Here is a 25365-nt window from a genome sequence, read left to right as displayed (position 1 = left end):
AACAAGACAATGACCCAAAACACTGCTCAAAATCTACTCTGGCGTTTATGCAGAGGAACAAGTACAATGTTCTGGAATGGCCATCCCAGTCCCCAGACCTGAATATCATTGAAAATCTGTGCGGTGATTTGAAGCGGGCTGTCCATGCTCGGCAACCATCAAACCTAACTGAACTGGATATGTTTTGCAAGGAGGAATGGTCCAAAATACAATCATTTAGAATCCAGACACTCATTACAGGCTATAGGAAGCTTCTAGAGGCTGTTATTTCTGCTAAAGGAGGCTCTACTAAATATTGATGCAATATTTCTGTTGGGGTTCCCAAATTTATGCACCTGTCTAATTTCGTTTTGATGCATATTGCACATTTTCTGTTAATCCAATAAACCTCATTTCACTACTGAAATATTACTGTGTCCTTCAGTTATTTGATAGATCGAAATGAAATTGCTGATCCAAACACCCAATTATTTTTTTTTTATTTTTTTTTAATAAACATTTTTTATTGAGGTTTTCATGTAATATCAATGAGTAACAGGTGTACATAGTATTATAAAATCCTGAGGATGCCTTACTACAAGGAATTATAAAATACATAGAATAATTTGCAAATTATACATAAATATCAAGATGAAATGTATAGGAGCATGTCACCAAGCATTAATGAGAAGACTTAGTACACATAAAGGAAACCTCTTTTTTTCTTGTAGGTAGGAGAGCTGAGGTAACTATAATATAGACCTCCAAGGGGTCACGTAGAGTAGTAATTAAATAGTTAAAGGTAGTTACTAGAGGGCCACTCATGGGCCTATGAATAAGAGATAGGGTAAGTCAGCAGTCCAGAGCTGCTTTGTTTTTGGGAGGGGGAAAGGAGGGGCGTGACTGGTAGTTTAGCGGCAAAGTGATGTCATTATAATATGGCTTTATAGAGTCTCTACTAAGGGCGTTATGAACCTAATGGAGTGGGTGAAAAGGTGACTGATGAATAAAAGTAAAAATAACCCTTTACTGTTCAAGGTGTGAGATTTGTCTCTACTATATACAATGTTCTAATATACTGCCTAGAGCGTAATCATTAAGGTGGGGAGAAGTATAAGAGCGTATGGATATTAAGGCTTAGAGGAGTAATTTTCCACAGAAAGTACATATGCCACGGTTGCCAAGGCGCATGGACATTCCATCCATTAATAATAGAGAAGTACAAGATGAACTATATGGTAATATATGATGGCATTAAACAACACCGCTCACACAGGGAGCTCATAACCTCTGAGTATAATAAGTAGTGAGTAAGGCTGTAGGAGAGTTAGGATGGCCTGAAATAGTTTGTTTGCTATCTTGGGGGGTGTATAAGGTGGTAGTAAGAGAGGGGCTTATATACTACTGTTATGAAGGGAGGGAAGTTGCATGGGTATGTGTCATTATATGGACTAGCTGGGATGTGAATGAGGTCAAAATGATATGAGGTGTGGGAGTAAAGATTAAATAGTGGTGACTTATAACTTAGGCTACCAAAATGAGCTTAACAATTACTATCAAAATTCACCTTAGAGCTCAAAGACCAAAAGAGACTTTTATAAGAAGAGATGAAAAAGATAGCGAGAGAGGAAGGGTTATCATCACCTATGTTAAGCACACTTAGGGAAGTTAAATAAACCTAATCTGACAGCCTATATATGGTACTAATAAAACAATATATCTAATCAAGATATGGGATCTTCTGAATGATATGTAACTTTGCGTATATCTTTGGGAAAGAGTAAATTACATTCTAGTGTTTAGAATGGTTAACCTGAAATCCTGCGATTTAGTTGATATTCAACACTAAGCCTAGTGGTCCCTGATGCCTCTGCTGCTGACTAAAGGGTCATGAGTACCTAAGCATGGACATCGTTTGAAAAGTATGTAATAGCCTTACGGTTTACCAGGGTATGTGTAAAGTAAGTCAGCAGGAAATAAATAATCACAATACGGCATCTAATAAAGTACCAGATCTGAATAGCTTGTAAATTATGTAATTTCTTCCACTTACAAACCAGCTTCATCTCTCACACTTAGGCTAAGTCTAAGACATTGGCATACTATGGTCTCTTTTGAGGGGCTCTGTCTGATGGTAAACTAGAAGGTTCCTACTATTAAATATGTCCCCACTATTCGCCCAATTCTATAATTAAGCTCCCATATCAGCTAGAGGTGGACAATAAATGTGTAAGCATTCATATTAGTAAAGAAACAGTGTGAGGAAAAAAACAAAAGAGCTACCTTTGATTATGAACATTAATATCTAAAATATTGATCCTTTACATACTGCTGACAAGTAATGCAGAATTATTTAGATTATATATCAAAACTGTGTCCTCTATTGTGGTTAAGGCTACAGCTTATACTAGGGTAAAATAACTAAAGCTATCTCTGTGGAGCAAGGAAGACAGTCAACGCTGGTCTCTTGTAGCTTGAGGGAGGGAGTAAGTAAGTAACAGTAAGTAAGGAAGCCCCCCTCAATAGATATATACACGTTTAGGAAATCCAAAGCCATACAATAGAAAAAAATAAAAAAAATAATAACATATTCCCGTATCAGAATCAGAGCCAACAAGTAACAGTGAGCATCAGTAATCTGCATGTTCATTTAACTAACAGTCAAACTTTAACTTTGGTCATATTGATACCTCAGTACCAGGCAGAAAAAAACAAAGCAAGATGGTCGGTTCTCTATGTAATAACCATTATACAGGGTTCCAGATGAGCATCAGTCTAACCCACCCCGGTATCTTGAATTTGTTCAAGGGGATCCCCACCATGCTGGAGAAGGGTGTTAGTGAAATTTAACCGCAGCTCGGCTACTGCCTTCATGAGAACCGGAGAGGCTATAGACAGTAGCGCTAAAGGAATTGCACCAGATCGAGTGTTGTAGATGTGCTGGGGCTCATGTTGCTTTCCTGTAGGTGTATCGGGCAGGATCCCTGTAAGGTCCGAAGGGGCTCTCCTATGCGGGTGTGCTGATATGTTTCTCAGCCGTGTTCGACCTGTCTCTATACTCATCCCGGCGCTGAATTCCTTTAAGTCGGGTCTGTTCTTGAGAGGCACTCTGGGGAAGCCTGAATCGGTATAGAAGGCCTGTGTTGTCTGGATCTGCAGCGTCCTCACCGGAAAAGCTGTGGGATTCTTCACTATCGTCTGACCCCCCGGTCTCCATGCCATATGACCAGTGAGCTGTGAGTCGTTCAGATCTTGAGAGGCAGTTTCAGAAGTAGAGTTGGGATAATTAGGCCATGTAGGTTGGGGATGTGGTGTTATAATGTCTTCCGATAATGTCTCTTGTAGTGGGACTTCAGACTCCATACAATCCGGGGTTTCACTAGCTGTTCCCGCCATTGCTGTTACAAGGGTATCCGACAGGCTTAAAAAGTGATCATCTAACTGGCGGATCAAATCTTGCAGTAGAACTTGTAGTATGCTCTGATCTTCATTTATATAGGCCATTTTCCTTCCCCCACTGGTTAGTGGATCACTTGAGGTCAATGATTATAGTCGGCGCACCGGGAGAGGGTGTCGAGGATAATGCGAGTTTAGGCCTTATCAGTCTAAATCAAGTTATAGTCACAATAAACCTCATAAAACTAGGTAGTGCCGCGATCCTCAGGCTTAGTGTATATAGGTAAACTCAATTTTATCATATATATTGAACACTTTTCAGGAAAAGTAGAGGTATTTGAGGACTCTAGCTGGAGAGTACTTAAATTGCTACCTCTCCCGGTGCTGCGTGGTCACGCCCCCCCCAAACACCCAATTATTTATAAATGAAAATCATGGAAATTGTCAGGAGTGCCTAAACTTTTGCATACAACTGTATCTCCACGGTTACTGGAGGCAAAGGTGCCTTTTTACTGCAGGATAAGAAGAATAAACCTAAAGGACATGGTCCTAATTTTCGTTCAGATAAATCCCAACGACAGCAGCCCTCCGCAAAGCCCGAGCAATCCAAGGGGACTTGGAAGCCGGCTTAGTCCTGGAATAAATCCAAGCAGAACAAGAAGCCCACCGAGACAAAGTCGGCATGAAGGGGTGGCCCCCGATCTGGCTCTGGATCTTGTAGGGGACAGACTGTCACTCTTTTCGGAAGCTTGGTTTGGGGACGTGCAAGACCCATGGGTCCTGGAGGTCATCGCTCAGGTATACATCATAGGTTTCAAGTCTCATCCACCTAGGGGCAGATTCCTCTTGTCAAACCTGTCTATAAGGCCAGAAAAGAGAGAGGTCTTTCTAGGGTGCGTAAGGGATCTATCCTCCCTGGGAGTCATTGTCCCGGTACCTCTTGCAGAAAGAGGTCTGGGATACTACTCAAACCTGTTTGTGGTCCCAAAGAAGGAGGGAACTTTCCGTCCGATTCTGGACCTAAAGTGCTTAAACAAATTCCTATCTTCCCCTCGTTCAAGATGGAGACAATAAGGTCCATCCTGCCCTTAGTTCAGAAAGGTCAGTTCATGACAACGATAGATCTGAAGGATGCTTACCTTCATGTTCCAATACACAAGGAATACTTCAAGTTCCTAAGGTTTGCGTTCCTGGACCAGCACTTCCAGTTTATTGCACTTCCGTTTTGGTCTAGCTACTGCTCCAAAAGTTTTCACGAAGGTTCTAGGGGCTCTGCTTGCATAGGGTATAGCAGTAGCGCCATACTTGGACAATATTCTGGTTCAAGCACCTTCTGGTCGTCTGGCAGCTCTTCTATTTCTTCTTCGATCTCATGGATGGACGATAAACTTAGAAAAGAGTTCTCTTATTCCCATTACCAGGGTGGAATTCCTGGGTACTATAATAGATTCCATATCCATGTGGATATTCCTTACAGACCAGAGACGTTACAAGCTAACTTCAGCTTGTCTTGCCCTCCAATCCTCCTTGAGGCCCTCTGTGGCTCGGTGTATGGAGGTGATTGGTCTCATGGTGTCCAGCATGGACATCATTCCTTTTGCCAGATTTCATCTCAGACCACTTCAGCTGTGCATGGAACGGCGATCATTCGAATCTGTCTTAACAGATCTCTCTGGACAACCGGTAGAGAGAATCGCTCTCCTGGTGGCTCTGTCCAGATCACCTGTCCCAAGGGACATCCTTCTTGAGACCATCCTGGGAGATTGTGACTACGGACGCAAGTCTCTCAGGATGGGGAGCGGTTTGAGTTGCCAGGAAGGCACAGGGCCTATGGACTTGAGAATAATCCCTCCTCCCGATCAACATTTTGGAACTTTGAGCAATCTTCAATGCTCTGAAGGCTTGGCCTCTTTGGTTAGTTCCAGTTTATCAGATTCCAATCAGACAACATAAACTCGGTGGCTTTCATCAACCATCAGGGGGGAACGAGGAGCTCCCTAGCAATGAGGGAAGAATCTCAAATTTTGGAGTGGGCGGAGGCCCACAACTGCTCGCTGTCAGCGATCCACATTCCGGGTGTGGACAACTGGGAAGTGGATTTCCTCAGCAGACAATCCTTTCATCCGGGGGAATGGTCTCTCCATTCCGAGGTGTTTGCAGAGATTTGCAACAGATGGGGGACGCCGGAGATGGATCTCATGATGTCCCGGCTCAATTCCAAGCTACCCAGATATGGGTTGCGGTCCAAGGATCCTCATGCGGAGCTAATAGATGCATTAGCAGTGCCTTGGAGGTTCAATCTAATTTACATTTTTCCGCCGTTACGACTTCTTCCTCGCGTAGTGGCCCACATCAAGCAGGAGCAGGCATCAGTGATACTGATTGCTCCATCGTGGCCACGAAGGATGTGGTTCGCGGACCTTGTGGGGATGTCCTCATCTCCTCCGTGGAAGTTACCTTGTCGCAGCGATTTGCTGGAACAGGGTCCTTTTGTTCATCAAAATCTAGATTCTCTGAGGTTGACTGCATGGTGATTGAACGCTTAGTCTTAGCCAAGAGAGGTTTCTCTGAGAGGGTTATTAACACTCTCATTCAGGCTTGTAAGCCTGTTACTTGTTGCATCTATCATAAGGTGTGGAGAGCTTACTTATTCTGGTGTGAGGAACGTGGTTTCGCCTGGCATCAGATCAAGGCTGCCAGAATTCTTTCCTTTCATCAGGAGGGTCTGGAGAAGGGCCTTTCCGCCAGTTCCCAGAGGAGACAGATATCGTCCCTTTGTGTTTTATTGCACAAAAGACTCGCAGAGCTCCATGACGTGCAATCCTTCATTAATGCTCTGATCAGGATCAGACCTGTGTTTACATCTAATACTCCACCTTGGAGTTTAAATCTTGTTCTTGAGTTTTTGACACGGGCTCCGTGTGAGCCTATGCACTCACTCGATTGTCATTAAATTGTTGCCAACAGTAAGGAATGATGCTGTGGACTCTCCTCATACAGAAGGAAATTAAATGATCAGGTAAGCATAATTTTTTATTTTTTTTCATGCAGATAAGGCAGTCCTTATTTCTAAATTTGGGTTTCTCCCTAAGGTGGTGTTGGATAGAAACATTAATCAGGAAATTGTTGTTCCTTCTTTTTTTCCTAATCCTCCTTCTCCTAATGAACTTCTTTTGCATATCTTGGAGTTTGTGCATGCTCTAAGATTTTACCTACAAGCTACTAAGATTTTCGGCAATCTTCTGCCCTGTGTGTTGTTTTCTCTTGAAAGTGTAAGGGTCAGAAGGCCACTTCTAATACCCTTTCCCTCTTATTAAGAAGTATGATTCGTTTTGCTTATGAGACAGTTGGAAAGCAGCCTCCTGGGAGAATTACACTAGGGCTGTCTCCTCATCTTGGGCTTTCAAAAATGAAGCTTCTGTGGAACAGATTTGCAAGGAGGCAACATGGTCCTCTTTTGGGAGAAAGGTTCTTCAAGCGGTGGTGCCTTCTGTTTAGGTCCTCCTGCCTGTTCTCCCTCCCTTTTCATTCCGTGTCATCTAGCTTGGGTATTGGTTCCCACTAGTAATTGGAATGACGTTATGGACTCTCCATGCCATAGGAAAGAAAACAAAATTTATGCTTACCTGATCATTTTCTTTCTTTCTGGGTATGGAGAGTCCACAATCCCACCCTCTTTTTAATTATAATTCAGCAGGTCTTTTGAGTAAACCTCTGGCACCTCTATACCCTTGTGTTTCTTCTTTTTCCATTTTCCTTCTGCTGAATGACTGGGGATTATGGGTAAGGAAAGTTACACTTAACAGCTTAGCTCGGGTGCTCTTTGCCCCCTCTTGCTGGCTAGGAGTTGAATATCCCACTGGTAATTGGAATGACGTTGTGGACTCTCCATGCCCGGAAAGAAAGAAATTTATCAGGTAAGCATACATTTTATTTTTCTCACCGACTAATAAGGATAACTCTTAGGATTCTGTTGTGTAGAGTCACTACCCCAAACGCATAACAGTTTTATGGTACGTGCATAATTACGAGTATAGTAGCTGAAAACCTTTACTGGTAAATATGAATTTAAAGTTTAGTGGCGCTTTCTCGGTACATTAATTTCCATGTGTATTATATGTATGACATTTTATACATACACGTTAAGCAGCAATGTCACAGTGAGTATGTCTTTTAAACCTAGCTCTGTAGATGGTTCTTTTAAGAGCCTCTATTGAATGTCACTGTCCTTGGAAAAACAACCTTTATTTTGAGGTAAAGGAAAGCTTTATTCTTTTAGTATAATTAAGAAATTGTTAAGGAGTTTATGAGCTTAGCACATCTGTATAACATAATTACTAAGGTTTAGAAGGCTTTGAATGTAAACTTTAACTTGAGGAGATTGTGGTCAGGGTTTGATGAGTCTGAATGCTTAATCTGTCATTTGGAATAAGGAATTTGCTTGCAGATCCCATTAAAGGGATATTAAAGTAAAGTTTTATGTAAGCATATTATGTAGCAGCAAATAGTTATGCATTGTAAGCACTATATATAACTGCACATTGTAAAATAATTTACAAGTGTCATTCTATTATATAACTATTGCAGAATTGTCCAGGATATATTCCATTTTAAACCATTTTTAGCATGTTTCCCTTGCTGTGGTTTGTAAGATGTTATTCAGATGTAATTGATGTGGGTGGAGAGTGAAGGTAAATTACAGGAAAATCTAACAAAATAAATTATAAATAAATAGGGCTCCATTTATGAAGGTACATATGAAGCTTTTGAGCTCCTGCAGTGCAGGCTTATATGAGTGAGCCTGAAGCCAGTTGTTAAGAAGTACCTCCTTGGTGAAGTTGGAAAGTGAAGGTAAAGTACGGAAAATGCTGACAAAATAAAATAAATAGGGCTCAATTTATCAAGCTGCCTATGCAGCTTTGGAGCTCTTCTAGTGCATGCTCGGGTGAGCGAGTCTGCAGGCAATAGTTAAGGAGCAGTAGACTTAAGACTAGTTTCTTCACCTTCATTTGTATTGCTAACCAGACTCAAACAAGAATGAGCTATAGCAATTCTGATTGCTCCAGCATGGCTTTGCAGGACTTGGCACGCAAACCTGATTTAAATGTCCTCTTGCCTGCCTTGGGAACTTCCTCTCAGAAATTATCTTCTTTCTCAAGGACGTTTCTTTCATCAAGATCTCAGAATCTTACAGACAGGTGATTGAACACCTGCCTTTGTCTCAAAGAGGGTTATCCGATTAATGTTATTGATGCCTTAATTCAGGCCATAAATCCTGTCAACAGAGGTATCTATCATAAACTGTGAAAACCTTTTTGGCTTGGTGTTCAAAAAAAGGATATATGTGGTATTATTTTTTAATTTATAGAGTTTTTGAAGTTCTACAAGATTGTTTTGCAAAAAAGGCTTATCAGCCAGTTCTCTTAAGGTTCAGATGTTGGTTTTATCTGTTCTGTATCACAAGAAATTGACAAAATTTAATTTATGATGTCCAGTCCTTTGTTCTGACCTTGATAAGAATCAAGCTGGTGAATCAACCTGTTATTCATACACCTCCATTTTAACTTAGGTATGGGTTAGATGTTCAGGTTCTTTTTCTCGTACCCATCTCTTCGGCTAAAAGTTTCTGAGCTTTCAGCTCTATCTTGTAAAACTCTTTTCTTTCATAAGTTTTGTTCAAGCTTTAGTAAGGATTACACACCAGTTTATCCTCTCCCTTTGAAACTTTGTATAGTTTGGACATTCATCTTCTGGATTCAAAGGTTTTGTTTCTTTTAGCAATGTCTTCTGCCAGAGGAGTTTCTGAACTTTCTTGTGAACATCATTTAGCTTTTCACCAGGATAAGGTGGTTTTGAATTTGTACCAAAGGTGGTGTTTGCTGATAACATCAATTGTGAAAATTGTTGTTCCTTCTATCTGTCCTGTAGTGAGATCTTTAAAATTCTATTTAAAAGCCACTATGGATTTTAGACAGTCCTCTAATTTGTTTATTAATTTCTCTGGTCCACGCAAAGGCCAAAAGGCCACAGGTGTTACTTTAACTTTTTGGCTAAAACTTGATTCACAAGGCTTAGCCAAAATGTATTACAGCCCATTCTACTAGATCAGTTTCCACTTCTTGGGCTTTTAAAAATTAGACTTCTGTTGAACAAATTTGCAAGGCAGCAACATGGTTATCCTTATACACCTTTACTAAATTCTACCACTTTGATATTTTTGCTTCTTCTGAAGTGGCCTTTGGTAGGAAAGTCCTCCAGGCAGCAGTGTCTGGAAATTAGGTGCCGGCCTTTTTAAAAAATTTTGTCCAGCCCAATATTACTTGTGGAATCCACAGCTTGGGGATTAGCTCTCAAGAGTAATTAATCGTGGATTCTCAGCACCTTATGAAAGAAAACAAAATGTATGCTCATCTGGTCATTTATTGAGCAGTTGTGCCAGTACTGTTTCTTAGCATTGTATCGTTTTCTGCTAAATTAAATAGACAGGACATTAAATTCAAAATTTCTTTCCTCATAAAATGTGTAATTATTCATAGTTAAAAAAAAAACAAAAAAACATTGCAATGCACATCATTATTTATTTCGAGAAAAGGGAAAAAAAAAATTGATCTATGTAATGTATACCTTATAGTTTACCTTGTCAAATAAATCTATGGGTGAAAACTAGTAGTACTTTAAGCAATAATTAAATTAAAAAAACAACAGCAGTGATCCCACAAGAATGGATATGCTAAAGAAAGTTTGCTTCTATGTACTATTTGTAAATACTAGATACTGATATATTAAAGATATATAAAATGTTACTTTTAATTACATTTATAATAAAAGAACAGCAAAAACAGTTATGAGAGCTGCTTGTTGCTCTCTCTCTCACACACACACACACTTAAAAACACTCCACCAGTGTATGTATATAAATTAAATAGTAACCAATGTTGACAACAATCAGTTGAATAAGAGATTAATAAATTTGCTAGTGTTAGCACTGAAAACTGTGCCTTAAATGTCTTATCTATCTCTAGTGCAGCTTATATCGTAAGCTTGCTTGCAATGTTTCCTTCAGACCAGACACAATATTACCGATGTTACCCGCTTAGAGCATACCACACTACTGCGGAAAGTATATATATTTTTATTTTATTTTATTTATAACCAACAAGTGATACAGCATTAAATCAAAGACACCACGCAGGGTGTGCTAATATGACATAGAATTAATGAGACAGCGTGATATAATAACATATTCCATCAGAATTAGAATACAATATTCACATTTGTATTTAGGTCTATAGAGGAAATGCGAGGATTAAAGAGCATTTTTACAGATATGCTCACTAGTATCACAATGTTGGAATTTTATTTTTATATAAACTAACACAACCAATCTAAACATCTATAAACTATAAATCAAATAAACCTGAGAACTAATACACCCTGTTAATGGAGTATACGTCACCCTACAAACTCAATATAGATACCCTATTAGTTAGAATTGACCCATTTGCAACAATATGTCAGTACCCTGAGAGAAATCAGTAACCCATAATCCAAAGTGGGGTCTGGATTAGCTGACATTTTCAGTTTGGAAGGTCGCAGTGGAAAATTCTCATAAGGAGCGATAATTCTAGGTAGGAGGGCCTCTGTTTGAGTAGTAGGGGCTATTAAAAGAAGTATAATGGCTAGGAAATTTAGCACGACTTTTAGAGGTATCACAGCATGAGACTTCCCTCAGTACATAGATTGAAAGGGTAAATTCATGTTACATATATTATAAAATAGACAAATTTGTACAATTATTAGGGGTGGTATTGTACACGGTGTAACCTGCCCTATAAATATGCCTGGAGTTGTGATGGGGCGGTAAATGATCAATTTATAATTTCCCTTATCAATAATGGAGAGATTACCGTAGTGAGAATATACCCATGGGTGTCAAGTGATAACCTTCAAATGCAACAGATACCTCAAAGGGGGGCACACATCTTCCACAGGTGTGATAGGTATAGGTAAGGTATTTCAATTTAATAAACTTAACAAAACTAAACTAAACCTCCGTAAACAAAACGAAATAAAACAAAACCAGATTCCACACTAAGCTTTACTGAATACTACGGTATGCTACCATACTGGTACAAAGGGATTAAAAGATAATACGCCTTAAAGTGAGGAGGCCGATACACATATTGGTAAACTTTTTCAGTAGCCCCTTCCAAACATCATAGAGCATGAGGTGGTATGATTATCTCAGATTAAAGTAAAGGATTCCTATAAATAGGAGGGAGATAACAGGGATTCTAAGCAGTATCTAAACCTCAAGCATATTTTTATAATTTAAAATTGTAGATAGAGTGAATTAGAATAGTCCCCTGCAGCTTCTATATATACTATAAGGCAGTTAAGTGCCACTTTGAGTGGCAGCTTATACAGTCCAGTCCAAGCAGGGGGTATTAGCCAAGGTGCAGTGCACATGTAAGAGGGACAGGAGCTAGTGAAATACACATAGTCTAACTTGGTATATACATCATTTTATGCAAAAGTGGATAGCATTATGCATGCTGCAGTGCAATTGTTAACATGACTTAAACTCGCAGAATAGTCTCAAGTACGGTGCTGAAAAATAAGCATAGGTGTATCAGATGACATACATTATAGCCAGTTTATGAGCATATGTGATCCTGATCTATGCAAGTCTCAGAGCCTACTAATATAGATTATTTATTGTATCAGCAAGAGAAGGAGAATAGAATAGTGTTATGACTCATACTGATCTGCTACAGTAAAACCGCTGATCTGAATGAGCATAAATATATATATTGCAAGGTTCGTGTGTGGCAGCTTATTAACCGTAATTGTTTCTGTGAGAGAAAAAGGGGACTCCTATACAAGCTGCAGAGTAAAAATATAAGTAAACGTAGTGATATCTGCCTCATCAATCAACCAATGTCCTTTGGTCTATGGGTGGATAGTATTATGTCCTCCATGTGCCTCAGGAACATAAGCATAACCGCCACTGAGTCTACTCCCCGGGCTGATCCATTGCCCCGCAGCAGACACATACCGTGGCAGCACGCATCCTCCAGTAACTCTTGAGCGAGCAAGTGTGTGTCGAAGTTATGTTGCAGTAAAGGCGCAATGTCCGCTGTCACGATGCTCCGCACTGACACTGCGTCCCCTGCACCCCAGCCGATTTCCTCCGCTCTTTCTTGTGGTTTACAGTAGAGGTCCTGTATGTTCAGTAAGTCAGTGCTCAGTGGAAATGGGCCACACAGTTGTGACCATATCTGTCGCCCCTGCAATCTCTTCACATGCTCTGGCTGATATATCTCTGGGACCGCACCGAGGCCCACGTCTAGTGTAGTCGCCAGAGAAAGCCTGTGTATTATGACACGCTCCCTCAGATTCAAGCACGTGGGTGATATCTCAGTTTTCAATGTCGCTGCCTCCCCCCAGTCTGTGAAGGAGCTGCGGTCATGAGGCTGTTATCCGCCCCCTCGGCATGGGATATAGTAGCGGTTGCCAAAAACTGTGAGGTAAGTCCATGTTGACTGGGTACAGATTTCTTAGGGCGGGAAGACTGCTCTGGTATCTTCACCATTGCGTGGAGATCCGTGCAGGACGATAGTAGTCTGTCCAGTCTGGGCAGGAGCATGGCCCTTATCTCAGCAAAGATGCAGTTGCTAGTCTCTGTTTCCTCAGCGATAGGCGATTCCATTGCAGGAAGGAGGGTGGTAATATGCGGGTACAGAACTATGTACAACGTGGCAGCAGAGCAGACGCTACGGCGCCAGATGGCCTTCTTAGCCTTATGCTACAACCGGGGGCTAGGGCTGATGGAGTGCCCTGCACAATTAAAGTATCGACTTGTCGATGAGCAGAGCAGGGTCTCCCAGTAAGATATATGCTGTGGGGGTCTGGATGGTCTCTAAATATTTCGGAAAAAGCCACTTATTTAGCTGATAGTAGCAGCACTCTTGTAACTTGCTTCCATCCAGAAGTCCCACCCACCGGAAGTCTGCAGAAAGTATTTTATAGTTAAAAAAATATTTTTTAAACTAAGTCAACAAGAGCTTCTAATATTTGTTTTTAACAACTGGAGGGCTAATTAAAATACAAAAAAATCCCCTCATCCTAAGGGCACAGTTTTCAGTGCTAACACTAGCAAATTTATTAATCTCTTATTCAACTGATTGTTGTCAACATTGGTTACTATTTCATTTATATACATACACTGGTGGAGTGTTTTTAAGTGTGTGTGTGTGAGCAACAAGCAGCTCTCATAACTGTTTTTGCTGTTCTTTTATTATAAATTTCATTAAAAGTTACATTTTATATATCTTTAATATATCAGTATCTAGTATTTACAAACAGTACATAGAAGCAAACTTTCTTTAGCATATCCATTCTTGTGGGATCACTGCTGTTGTTTTTTGAATCATTATTTATTTCCCTGCTTTTTCTCTAATTTAATTCTGAAAAATGGTTCCAATGCTGCTGCACAGTGTTTGGTTGGTATGTGCAGGGACTGGTTTATTTCTAACCTTAACCGCTTAGATGAGCATGGTGAGGCAAAGATTCCCAAAGCTCTAAGAGCACTTAATCCCTTCCACCTCTCTGGTAGTCCAGTCTTTCCTTTGCCTCATAGGAGGAAGGTGAAAAATTGAGGTGCTCCCGATTCTTCGTTAAGAGGGGTTCTCAGACGAATTTAAGGTCCATGTTCTTTTCAGAGTGATGCAATTGAGAGACAGAGGGGAGATTGGAGTATTGGGCAGTGGAAAAAAAAATCTTTATTTCTATAGACCTCTAATAAAGTTTATTTTCTAGTAGACAAGTCCCTCTCTTTAAAATAAATGTATGACATTTGTTTGTAAGGTCGACACAGTGATCCTTTTGCTAGAAAAAAAATGCTTTTGTTTCTGTTCTGCACAATGGGGCCTCTCTAATCTATATTATAACCCCCCAAAACCAATATCGGTCCCTATTTCCATGTGGCTACTCTTGATGACAATTTAGTAAGGTGATCACAGTAACAGCAGTGGTCACTGGGCCATTTTCAATATTATTTACTAAAATCTAACCAAAAATATGCTTTTTTTTTTTTTTTTTTTGCAGTTTTTGCCACAGCTATCTCACATGCAATAAAAAATAAATATAACAATGAAATATAGTGAATCTGCTGGGTCTGCTGAAAGGAACAATAAATAATTTGTGTGGGTCATTTACTGAAATTTGTCTTTAATATGGTTTAAATCAGGGGTATCAAACTCAATGTATCTAGGGGCCACTGGCCAAGTGTCTTGCGCTCATGGGGGCCGCTTGAACTGAATAAGTGCTAGATATAATAGGAACTGGAAGTTATATTTACCCAAGTAGTAGTGCATGGTGGGAGTTGTAACCCACAACAGACCTACACAGTTGTCTATATTTATCTTGTGAGTGCTAAGTGAAGTGAGCATTCTGGAACTGTATAAAAATGTCAAAAGTAACCAAGCAGTGCATGGTGGGAGTCTACACTGGACCCTTGTCTTTATATTTAGCTAGTGAGAGTCTATATAGAACATCAACTAGTTACACCTCTTAGAACCGTAAAAAAATAGACAGCCCAAATTAATGGTTTACCTTAAACAAGGGAGGTCCACATGAAACTATTTTGAGGGCCGCATTTGGCCCCAGGGCCTGTACTTTGAGACCACTGGTTTAAATGTAGTGGGTAGCACTGGAGTGAAAAAAGACTTAGCAGTGAAAGGGTTAACTGACCACAGTTAAGGAAGTAAGATTAAAAACATTCAAGAGGTTTTTCAAGAGGTGTGTACATTGCCTGCAAAACAATGCATATTTTTCTAGCAAAATGGCAGGTTTTAAATACGTCTAAAGCATTTATTTTGTAATCGGATCTGTTGCAATGCATTAAATACTTCATAATGCATAAATTAGAAAACGACTTTCATGCTCATTTATAGCTTAACCTGTTCTCCATAGTACTTCAGATATAATGATTGCCATAAGACAAATTGTAAGAATAATTTTCTCTGCTATTGGGGTACCTAGTTTATTGTACTAGAGCACGTTACTTATAGTAATTCATTAGCCTGCTGTTTGTGTTATGACTGTCACATTTAATGAATCTCTGTGTTGTCATCTATGAGACAGCCTAAAAAAAATTGGATTTAGCTAAAGTACTTTGGATATTTAAGAACACATTTCTTTTTATGCCGAGTTAATTGGCTGAAATACATTTCAGTGATTTCTGTAATATTTTGAGCACGGCTTTGATGCTGTTTTTATCTTCTTTGACCAGACGGTAGCTCATTTTGGGGGCCCATGAAGTCTCTGGTTACTGTGTTTCCATTAATTATTCCTCTCTACTTTGTCGCCATATTTTTCTTATTACAAAAACCATATTATAAGCAAATCATTAAAGGGGAACCGTGGCTTTTGATGTTTCTGTCTTTCATATGCAATCAGATGTTTGACTTAGCACGATGACATGGAGGGCAGTGGGTCATGATGGAACCACATGTGCCGTTGGAAACTGCATTAAACCAAACCAAAACATGCCCTACAATTCCTCTCTCAGATCATCTTGTGGGAGTGAATTCTGACATGCTAATATTTTCATCTACCATAAAAAGTATGTATTGTGTGGCCCATCCCTTTAAGCATTTTGGGAGGGTGACTTATAAACATCCTAAAGAAACTACTCATCTGGCCATAATCTTTTATTTTTTTTATTTCACACAATGAGCCATGATGTTTTGATTAGTGCAATACACTGAAGTAATGTGAATTTTTATTTATTGCAATTATATTGACTTGAATGTATAGTTCAATGCATTTTGCATTGAAACCAGAGACATATTTTGGCCAAGGATACATAGGCATGTGCCTAGGGCAGCAGGATAGGGGGAGGGGGGAGTACATTTTGAGAGGTAGGTATATGGCATGATGGCTGCCCTAATACGAAGCCATCCATAGTTTTATTCACTAAAGGGACATAACATTGCAAAAGAAAAAGCTGTGATTGTGTTATAGGCAATTAATAGTGCAACATGTTCTAACTATGTGTTTAACGCCTGCAAATGATTAGCCAAAGTGCACTCCATATCAGCAATGCACTGGGCTAGATGCAAATATCTGGTGAAACGATAACAAGAGGAATGTTTGTGTGGCAGCTAATCACCAGCTAGCTCCCAGTGGTGCACTGCTGTTCCTGAGCCTACCTAGGTATGCTTTTCAACAACTCATACAGAGAGAATGAAATAAATTTCATAACTGAAGTAAATAAAAAAAACTCTCCTAAAACGGCATGCTCTGTCTTAAAGGGATATGAAACATAAAAATGTCCTTTTGTGATTCAGACAGTGATTTAAAAAAAGTTTCCAATTTGCTTCTATAATCAAATTTGATTAGTTCCCTTGATATTCTGTCTTGAAGAGATACCTAGGTAGGCATCTGGAGCACTTCATGGCAGGAAATAGTGCTGCCATCTATTGTTCTTGCAAATGGATAACATTCTTGCAAAGCTGCTACATAGTGCTCCAGAAATTGTCTGTTTCCTAAGCATACATCCCTGCTTTTTTAACAAAAGATACAAAGAAAACAAAGAAGAAATCCTAGTGTCTAGGACAGCACAAAAACTAAATACACCTCTGATTTTGATGTAATGATATCTACTAGGTATGTTCTATCACTTGTGTGTGCGCAATTCGATCAGAATAGAAAACATATGAATGGGATTGTAACAACCTTCAATGTGTGATTAGCAAATGTTAAAGAGACAATAAACACCTCAAGATATTAATATAAATTGTTTAATTACATTTAGTAAAACAACTTTGCAATATATTTTCATTATTTATTTTGTTCTCCTCTCCTGTAATTTGATTCTGAATATTGTGGCCTTTCTAATTCATGTTAAACATGGAAGTGCAGACGCAGCTATGTTCCACACAATCATTGGTTGCTCATTGTAGTAAGCCATTTATAACCATTCCTAATTGGCCTCAGCAGAAAAGGAAACCTAAGTTACAATATGGTGTTGCCCACTGCTTTATGCACATTAAAATAACTAATATTTTTTAAAAATAGATGTACATATTATTGTCAGGCTAATCTTTACTTGGATTACATAATTCAAGCAATGCTTTATTTGGTGTTTATTGTTTATTATCCCTTTAAAGTAAATAGTGTTTGTTCTAAGTTTTTAAAAATCTATGCATTTTTAATAAAAGGGTTGTAGTTAAAGGACACCAAACTCTCTATATTTTGTAGCCAAGTAATTGAATAAGCAGGTGAATAAAACATTTTTGTCCTATCCCTGGCCTTGAATTTGCAGCATAAAATATTTAACCCTACTCTATCAGGGGGTGGTACAGCCAATTAGAAACTGCTCCGTCCACTCCACTACTGAGTGCGCTTCAGCAGTAATGATTTGGCTCAGAAGGCAACCTGTTAGCCTGTTGGTGAAGGAACATTACAGCCCAGGACTAAAAGCCAACAGGCTTTTACTAAGCAAAAGTAGCGCAAACGATTGCAAAAAATGGTTACAAAACTACTGAATTCTTTGCAGATGTTGCTAAGGCTTGTGATTGGTCTATGAGTTGATAGTTTTTATATTGCCTATACTTAAAGTGAAAGTTAATCCTAGAGTTTTACGAACGCTAGGATTGACTTTTGAAACAAATAAAGGGGACTTTCATTCATGAAGTATGATACTTCATGTAGAAAGCTCCTGTATTTGTTTTAACTGATCACCGTTCTTAGCTGTTACAGCAGCCCACGGCTACATTTTTTTTTTTGCTAAGAGGTGACGTTTTCACCTCTTAGCCAATAGCCTGTGCGGTAAATCCGGCTCCCATGGGCGAAAAAAACGGATTTACCGCACGGCTATTGGCTAAGAGGGGAAAACGTCACCTCTTAGAAAAAGGTTTTTTTAGCCGTGGGCTGCTGTCAGAGCTAAAAACGGCGATCGGTTAAAACAAATAAAGGACCTTTCTACATGAAGTATCTTCTACTTCATGAATGAAAGTCCCCTTTATTTGTTTCAATAGTCAATCCTAGTGTTTGTAAAACTCTAAGATTTACTTTCACTTTAAGTATAGAACAGCTCAGTATAGCAAAGCTATTTCAAATGTCAAAATATGGGTAAAGGTAAAGCTATTGGAAAACAATTTAATACACTAATTGGGCACAAATTAAAGGGGAGTAAATTGTAGAGCCGATCCTTTAATGAGAAATTTAACTTATGTAAATGCAATTCCCCAAGTACTTCATTATGCTGAGTAAACTAAAACTTTGTGATTTACTTTCAGGATTTATACTTTTATACTAAAATGTATGGTTTTTCCACTGCATCAAGAGTGGTTTAACTGCATCCTGCAGGACCTAGTGTACTGTCCCAGCAACATTCTTCAGTGATTGCTTGATCAGTGCAGGAGTATATTTATATTCGGTCCTAACTTGTTTTGTGCAAAAGAGATAAATACATAAATAGATTTCCAAGGTTATATTCCTGTCTGAAAGCAATACAGTTTTAAACACATTTAAAACATTTATTTTATATGTATGTGTAACGTATGTATGATATACAGACTTTAATGTCTCTTTAAAAAAGAACACACCAAAAAAAAGCTTCAGTATAATAGTTATTATTCATGTGTCTTTCTTTTTTTGCTACGACTGCAGCATTTGGCAGCTGGTGTTGCCGTTTTAACATCTTCAACTACAGGAAGTATTAGGCTTCGCTTCGTTTTTATCAAAAAATATGAGCTTCTGTTTCTTCTTTGAAGTTATTAACCATACATTTCTTAATACAAAATCCTCCCAAGCCATGAAATTCCCCACATCCTGCTCTTTGGTTGGCTACTTGAAAAATTATTGCGTTTGCGAAAGGTGGCTTTGAAGTGGTTATCTGTGTCCCTGTTAGAATTGACTCAGGCATACTCCAAATGTCTGCAGCCCTATGAATTTCACAAAGAAATATGCTTGTCAGCTGCTCTGTTCATTCTCCTTTAGACATGGGAGATATGGTGAGCTCTGGATTTAGGAAGGAGGTTTAAACGCATCTGAAAAGATCCTACTGTTCTAGTTATGAGTTGTGACGTTATTTTACCGGACTAATGAGAAATACATTCAGGTCAAAGTCATGCAGATCCTCATAAAAGAGCACTCCGTAAAACAACGCCCACTTCTTCCTATAATTAACATGGTCATAAAACAGAGCCTCTCTGTTGCACTTGTCTCAGGGCTTCAAGGTATAAGACAGATGGATACAGTGATAGCGGTGCCTGGGTCTGGGTGGTGGTTGGTATGCAATAGGACAACGATGTGTGGGTGTTTTACTTTAGCCCAATTAGCATTCTGAATATTTGAGGCTGGCCTCATTAGCACAGTTATTTATTTGATCTTTTTATTTACATATGTACTGTATTGACAATCCAAAGTTAAAAAGATCTCTTTGAGCATTACTTTTTATAGTGACGTCAGTCTGTGTTGTGACATTGTCTCCATTTGTCAGTATGCCAGTACGTCAACGTCAAACAGGATTGTTTTTTAAGATGGCAATTAGGGGATTTCAGTAGTAATTTGCAGAATACACTTTCACTAAATAAAGGTGGTAAATACTGTTGGGAACTTCTAAAATTCCTTGGATAAACATAAGGCTATCCTTCAAACTAACTAAGCCTATATGTTATAGGAAATGCTGGCATACTTGTTGGGTCTATGGTTCTTATCTGCCTTCAAAATGTATGTTTTTATGATGTATCTTCCCTAGTTATTTACTGGGTTATTGTGAGGCATTGTTATATAGAATTATAATCTAGTGGTTTTATGAGTGATGACGCTAAATAAATATGTAATCTGTGCTACAATATAATTATATAGTTATAGTATAGTCCTTATATAGTTAGATTACAGTCAGGTGTAATAGAATACACTATCCCTTAAAGTAAATATAGCAAAAAGCAGTGAGACAAATATATTTTAGAATTGTGTATAATTATATTAATAAGAGCACTACTAAAATTATAACTGTCAATGCTAATAGAACCTCAAGTTCCAAGGCTGAATATATACTTGTCCTTTTATCAAACCATCAACTAGTGAAATGCCTGCCATGCCTTGTATCTCCCTAGTAGCCTGATCTAGCCCAAATCTGATCATGAAGAGCAGTGATTGGGTGATACATTTATTGTGTACAAAACTACTACATTGTTTGATCTTAAGGGATTGTTAAAGTATAGTCTGCCATGTTCATTTTCATTTTATTGGCACCTTTTGTCACTCTCCTGCACCTTGTCTGTCAAACAACTAGTTTCCATTCCCTACTACATCGTCTCAATGATATATAGAAAGCAAATGAAGACACCAACACATTTATGATTAGCTACCATGCTGACTGTAGAATCACAGAATGTTTGTATTAGTAGGAACCTTATTCCCGGCCATGCACAAGTCTTGTACAAAACAAATTAATTTTTTTCATGATGGTGAGAGTCCACAACCCACACCCTTTCTTAAACACAATTTGTGGCACTACTTGTTTTGCATTTCATTTGCCCCACTTGGCCTTTCCTGCTTTTTTATTTTCCTCCCTCTTCTTGGCCATATGTATGACTAAGACATTCAGGGTGAGTGAGAGGTATTAAAGCTCTGGTATGTATTGGTGTCTTTTCCTCCTCCTAGTGGATTGGAGTGTAATCATGCATGTGATGTGTCATGGGCTCTCACCATCACAAAACAAATTAATATGTCAGATAAACATACATTTAGTTTTTTTTTGTATGGCAATAGCAAATTATGATAAGAACAAGGAGACAAACTTCTTATTTTTTATTATAAGCAACCAGTAGATATGTCTAACCTCTTGGATATAGATTTATGACTAGATTATATAGCTATATGCCCACATTGTTTTCTTTAGCACCAGAAGTATTAACAGTACCATAAAAGTACAATAGTAAAACACTGTAATGTGCTAGAGCACATGCACTACCCAGCACCATCTGGTTTATTTTATTGAACACCCAGCTAAAATGTTAGCCAATATTAAGCTAAAATTAGCAAATATTAAAAATGTAAATTGTTATTGCACAAATTAGCATTAAATACATGTATATTAAATTATGCAATTAATTTGTGCTTTGGATAGCAGAAAATGATAGCTTTATATTGATTCTTTTGAGTCATAAAATACATTTCATTTCTTGTCCTTTATCTAGATGTTAATACCAAACAGGAGAGATATCACTGATGAATCTGCGGAGGAATCCCTTTCCCATAGTGGGTTACATTTTAACAATGTAAGTACAAAATGTTATTTTATTTTATTTTTTAAGTAATTGAGTAGGCTATGTTTCTTTTTCTGCTGCCCTTAGGGCCATGCAACTTGCCTGGAAATAACTTTGAGTTGATTTAATGTTGTAATTGTCATAGCTGACCTAATTTTCTTTACTTTTTTTTGTATAAGCGGGTAACAAAACGTAAGTTAAGAGACAAGACTAGTTCAAATACTCTCTCTCCTAAAGCATCATTTATAGGGATTGGCAAAGGTTTACCGTAGAAAATAAGTTGACTGTCAACTTTCCCTTTGTCGAACATAACATTTGAATATTGACTTTAAATGCTGGTATTCAATGTTCATTCTCATACACTCAGTATTCGCCGATGGGAATCAATATTAAAATGTTACATTTGAATACTAATATATTACATTAATTTCACCCATGTTAAAGGGACATTAAACCCACATTTTTTCTTTCACAATTCAGATAGAGCAAACAATTTTAAACAACTTTCTCTTGTAAGGTGTTTCCAGTCCACGGATCATCCATTACTTGTGGGATATTCTCCTTCCCAACAAGAAGCTGCAAGAGTATCACCCACAGCAGAGCTGTCTATATAGCTCCTCCCCTAACTGCCACCTCCAGTCATTCTCTTGCAGCTCTCGACAAGCATGGAAGCAGTTAGAGAGATGTGGTGTAATTTAGTTGTTTTGAACTGGGAGGCAGATTTTCTAAGTCGACAGACTTTTCATCCGGGGGAGTGGGGACTTTAAATGCTGGTATTCAATGTTCATTCTCATACACTCAGTATTCACCGATGGGAATCAATATTAAAATGTTACATTTGAATACTAATATATTACATTAATTTCACCCATGTTTAAAGGGACATTAAACCCACATTTTTTCTTTCACAATTCAGATAGAGCAAACAATTTTAAACAACTTTTCCATTTACTTCTATTATCAAATTTGTGTCATTCCCTTTTTGTCCTTTGCTGAATGAGTAACAATGCATTACTGGGAGCTGGCTGAATACTTCAGGAGAGCCAATAACAAAAGGTATATATGTACAACCACCAATCAGCAGCTAGCTCTAGTAGTGTAGGATATGTACATATTATTTTTCAACAACAGCTACTAATTTGAAAATAAGTGAATCTAAAAGTATCTTAACATTATTTGTTCTATCTGAATTATGCAAGTTAATTTTAATTTTCTTTCATATACTGAACAATTGCAATACTGATTACGTAGTAGATGAGGTTGAAAGGAGACAAAAGTTCATCAAGTTCAGCCTATGCAGATCCTTCCTGATACTCAATAAATAAGCTGCCAATTGAACTTACATACAGTTAAAATGCTGACCCATTTAACACAATCATATCCCCTAATCATGTTGTGAAATTTTAATTTTACAGTAAAAAAACATTTATGTTGAAAGACATTTAATCTCCTTTCCTCTAACCTTAAAGTTTGACCTCTTGTCACAAGCAATGCATTGAATATATTCGAATAAAGTAATAATTTCAAGTATTCTAACCTGCCTTATCCAATTTTCTATGGGTAGACTATCTTCACCTAAGTTAGACAGGAGTAAACCTAATGGATAAGTGGGTCTGATAGTCACAATGTACCTTCCTCATGTTGTTGTTTTTTTCTTAAACTTAGCGTTACATTACAGCAAACCAATACCTAATATGTCTATATGGTGGTATGTTTATGGATCTAAAACCAAGACATCAGAGAGAGTCTCTACCAATCCTTTTATGTACTAAGATTTGAGGTGGTTGACAGAGGCTCAGTAGAGTTGTCATATAATAGGAGAGCTATATGATCATTATTATCTATTGAACATTTGATTTCTATATTTCCACTGTTAACATGGAGTGCTATTATACACCAAAGGTATCACACCTGGGCTATCTAAGGTTACATAAATATTATGGTCCACAACAGTTTGTAAACACTAGTTCTTCTTCCTGATATAGCTAAACCCTATGTATGCACCTATCATTATGCCTATCACTCTGAGGTATATATTATTGATCTGACCTATATAGCAGAGCCTACGGTTTAGTTCTTGAAACAAAGTGGTTTTTCTAATTACTAAATACTGGTTACCTAAAAGCAAATGCGGCTCACACTAGATGCCACCAAAGCTTTGTATCATTTGTCTGGGCTATGACAAAATAATTAAGCCTTGGTTGAGTTTCTTCTAATTTATGAGAGCCCTTTCGCTCCCTAACAACAAAAAACCCAACAGTCTTTGTTTTAGTTAGGCACACTTAAAACGCATTTAGTTATTAAAACATTGGTATCTCCTTTGGCTTATCCTTTAGGTGACTACATGCATGTCCTAATATTGTTATGCCTGCAGTCCTACCAAGTCCACTCTGAACCTCTAAATATCCATCTAACTATATGGTTGTAATTTACGAGTTAGTTTTATATTACACAATGCTCTAGTATCAGTCTATATTATGAGTCATAAGTCTGTTTTTTGTTTGTTACTCATGCTACACTATTATCATTTGTGTATTGATGCTACATATTAGCTATATATTAATTTAATGTTACCCACAATGTATCATTACTACCATGGCTGATGGTGATTTTGCTAATATATGTACTCATATTCCATACGTCTCAATAGCTCATAAAAGGCTCTAATCTCCTTCTCTCAGCCGGCGAGGGTGGGAAAGACTCTAAATCTGGGGTGGGCAGACTTTTGTAAGGCAATGGCTACCTGTAATTTTTTTCTAAGTGACGTGGTCACCTAACTATAAAAAAACACCAGTCGCTGACTGAAAATTGTATTTCTCTTGTAAAGGTGTATCCAGTCCACGGGTTCATCCATTACTTGTGGGATATTCTCCTTCCCAACAGGAAGTTGCAAGAGGGCACCCACAGCAGAGCTGTCTATATAGCTCCTCCCCTAACTGCCACCCCCAGTCATTCTCTTGCAACTCTCGATAAGAAAGGAAGTATCAAGAGATATGTGGTGACTTAGTGTAGTTTTTTACCTTCAATCAAGAGTTTGTTATTTTTAAACGGTACCGGTGTTGTACTGTTTTACTCTCAGGCAGAAATTGGAAGAAGAATCTGCCTGGAGGTTGATTATCTTAGCGGTTTGTAACTAAGGTCCACTGCTGTTCTCACAAATAACTGAAGAGTATGGAAAGAAAACTTGGGGGGACAGTTTGCAGATCACCTGCTTTGAGGTATGTTCAGTATATTTTTTTCTAGAGAGATAAGGTCTAGAAAATGCTGACAGTGCCTGGTATATTTGAGGTAAGCCTGATACAGTGATTTAACAATGAGGGTGATAAATCTTTATTTGGGGCCTAGTTTTCCACATGGCTTGTTAGATTACTCCTAGGAGTACTTTTTAAAGGCCCTCTGACATTGAGTGCATGGTGGGAGGGGCCTATTTTCGCGCACTTTATGCGCAGTTGATATTCAGACTGAGACATCCAGCTTCCCTAAAGGAGTCCTCTGTCATCTAGGACCACTATAGAGGGTTTTTTTTCTGCAAAAATCGTGTTTAAGGGCAGGTAGGAGCCACAGCAGAGCTGTGGCAGTGTGTTTGACTGTTTTTAACGGTTTTACCGTTTTTCTAATCCGGTTTGGAGCCTAAGGGGTTAATCATCCATTTGTGGGTGCAATGCTGCTTTAGTCTCTTATACACACTGTAAAAATTTCGTAG

General features: G+C 38.3%; 1 protein-coding gene across 1 annotated transcript in view; it reads left to right on the top strand.

Annotated features, from left to right (window-relative positions):
* CEP112 (centrosomal protein 112) overlaps positions 1 to 25365 on the top strand; it is a 1492843-nt gene that overhangs the window by 378164 nt on the left and 1089314 nt on the right. The window contains exon 10 of the mRNA XM_053707805.1: positions 21594 to 21674. Within this exon, the coding sequence (XP_053563780.1) occupies positions 21594 to 21674 (81 nt within the window). The remainder of the gene's footprint in view (positions 1 to 21593; positions 21675 to 25365) is intronic.

Source organism: Bombina bombina, chromosome 1, assembly GCF_027579735.1.
Source record: "Bombina bombina isolate aBomBom1 chromosome 1, aBomBom1.pri, whole genome shotgun sequence".
Lineage (NCBI taxonomy): Eukaryota > Metazoa > Chordata > Amphibia > Anura > Bombinatoridae > Bombina > Bombina bombina.
The sequence above is the reverse complement of the archived record's forward strand: the minus strand, read 5'-3'. Positions and strand labels throughout refer to the sequence as shown.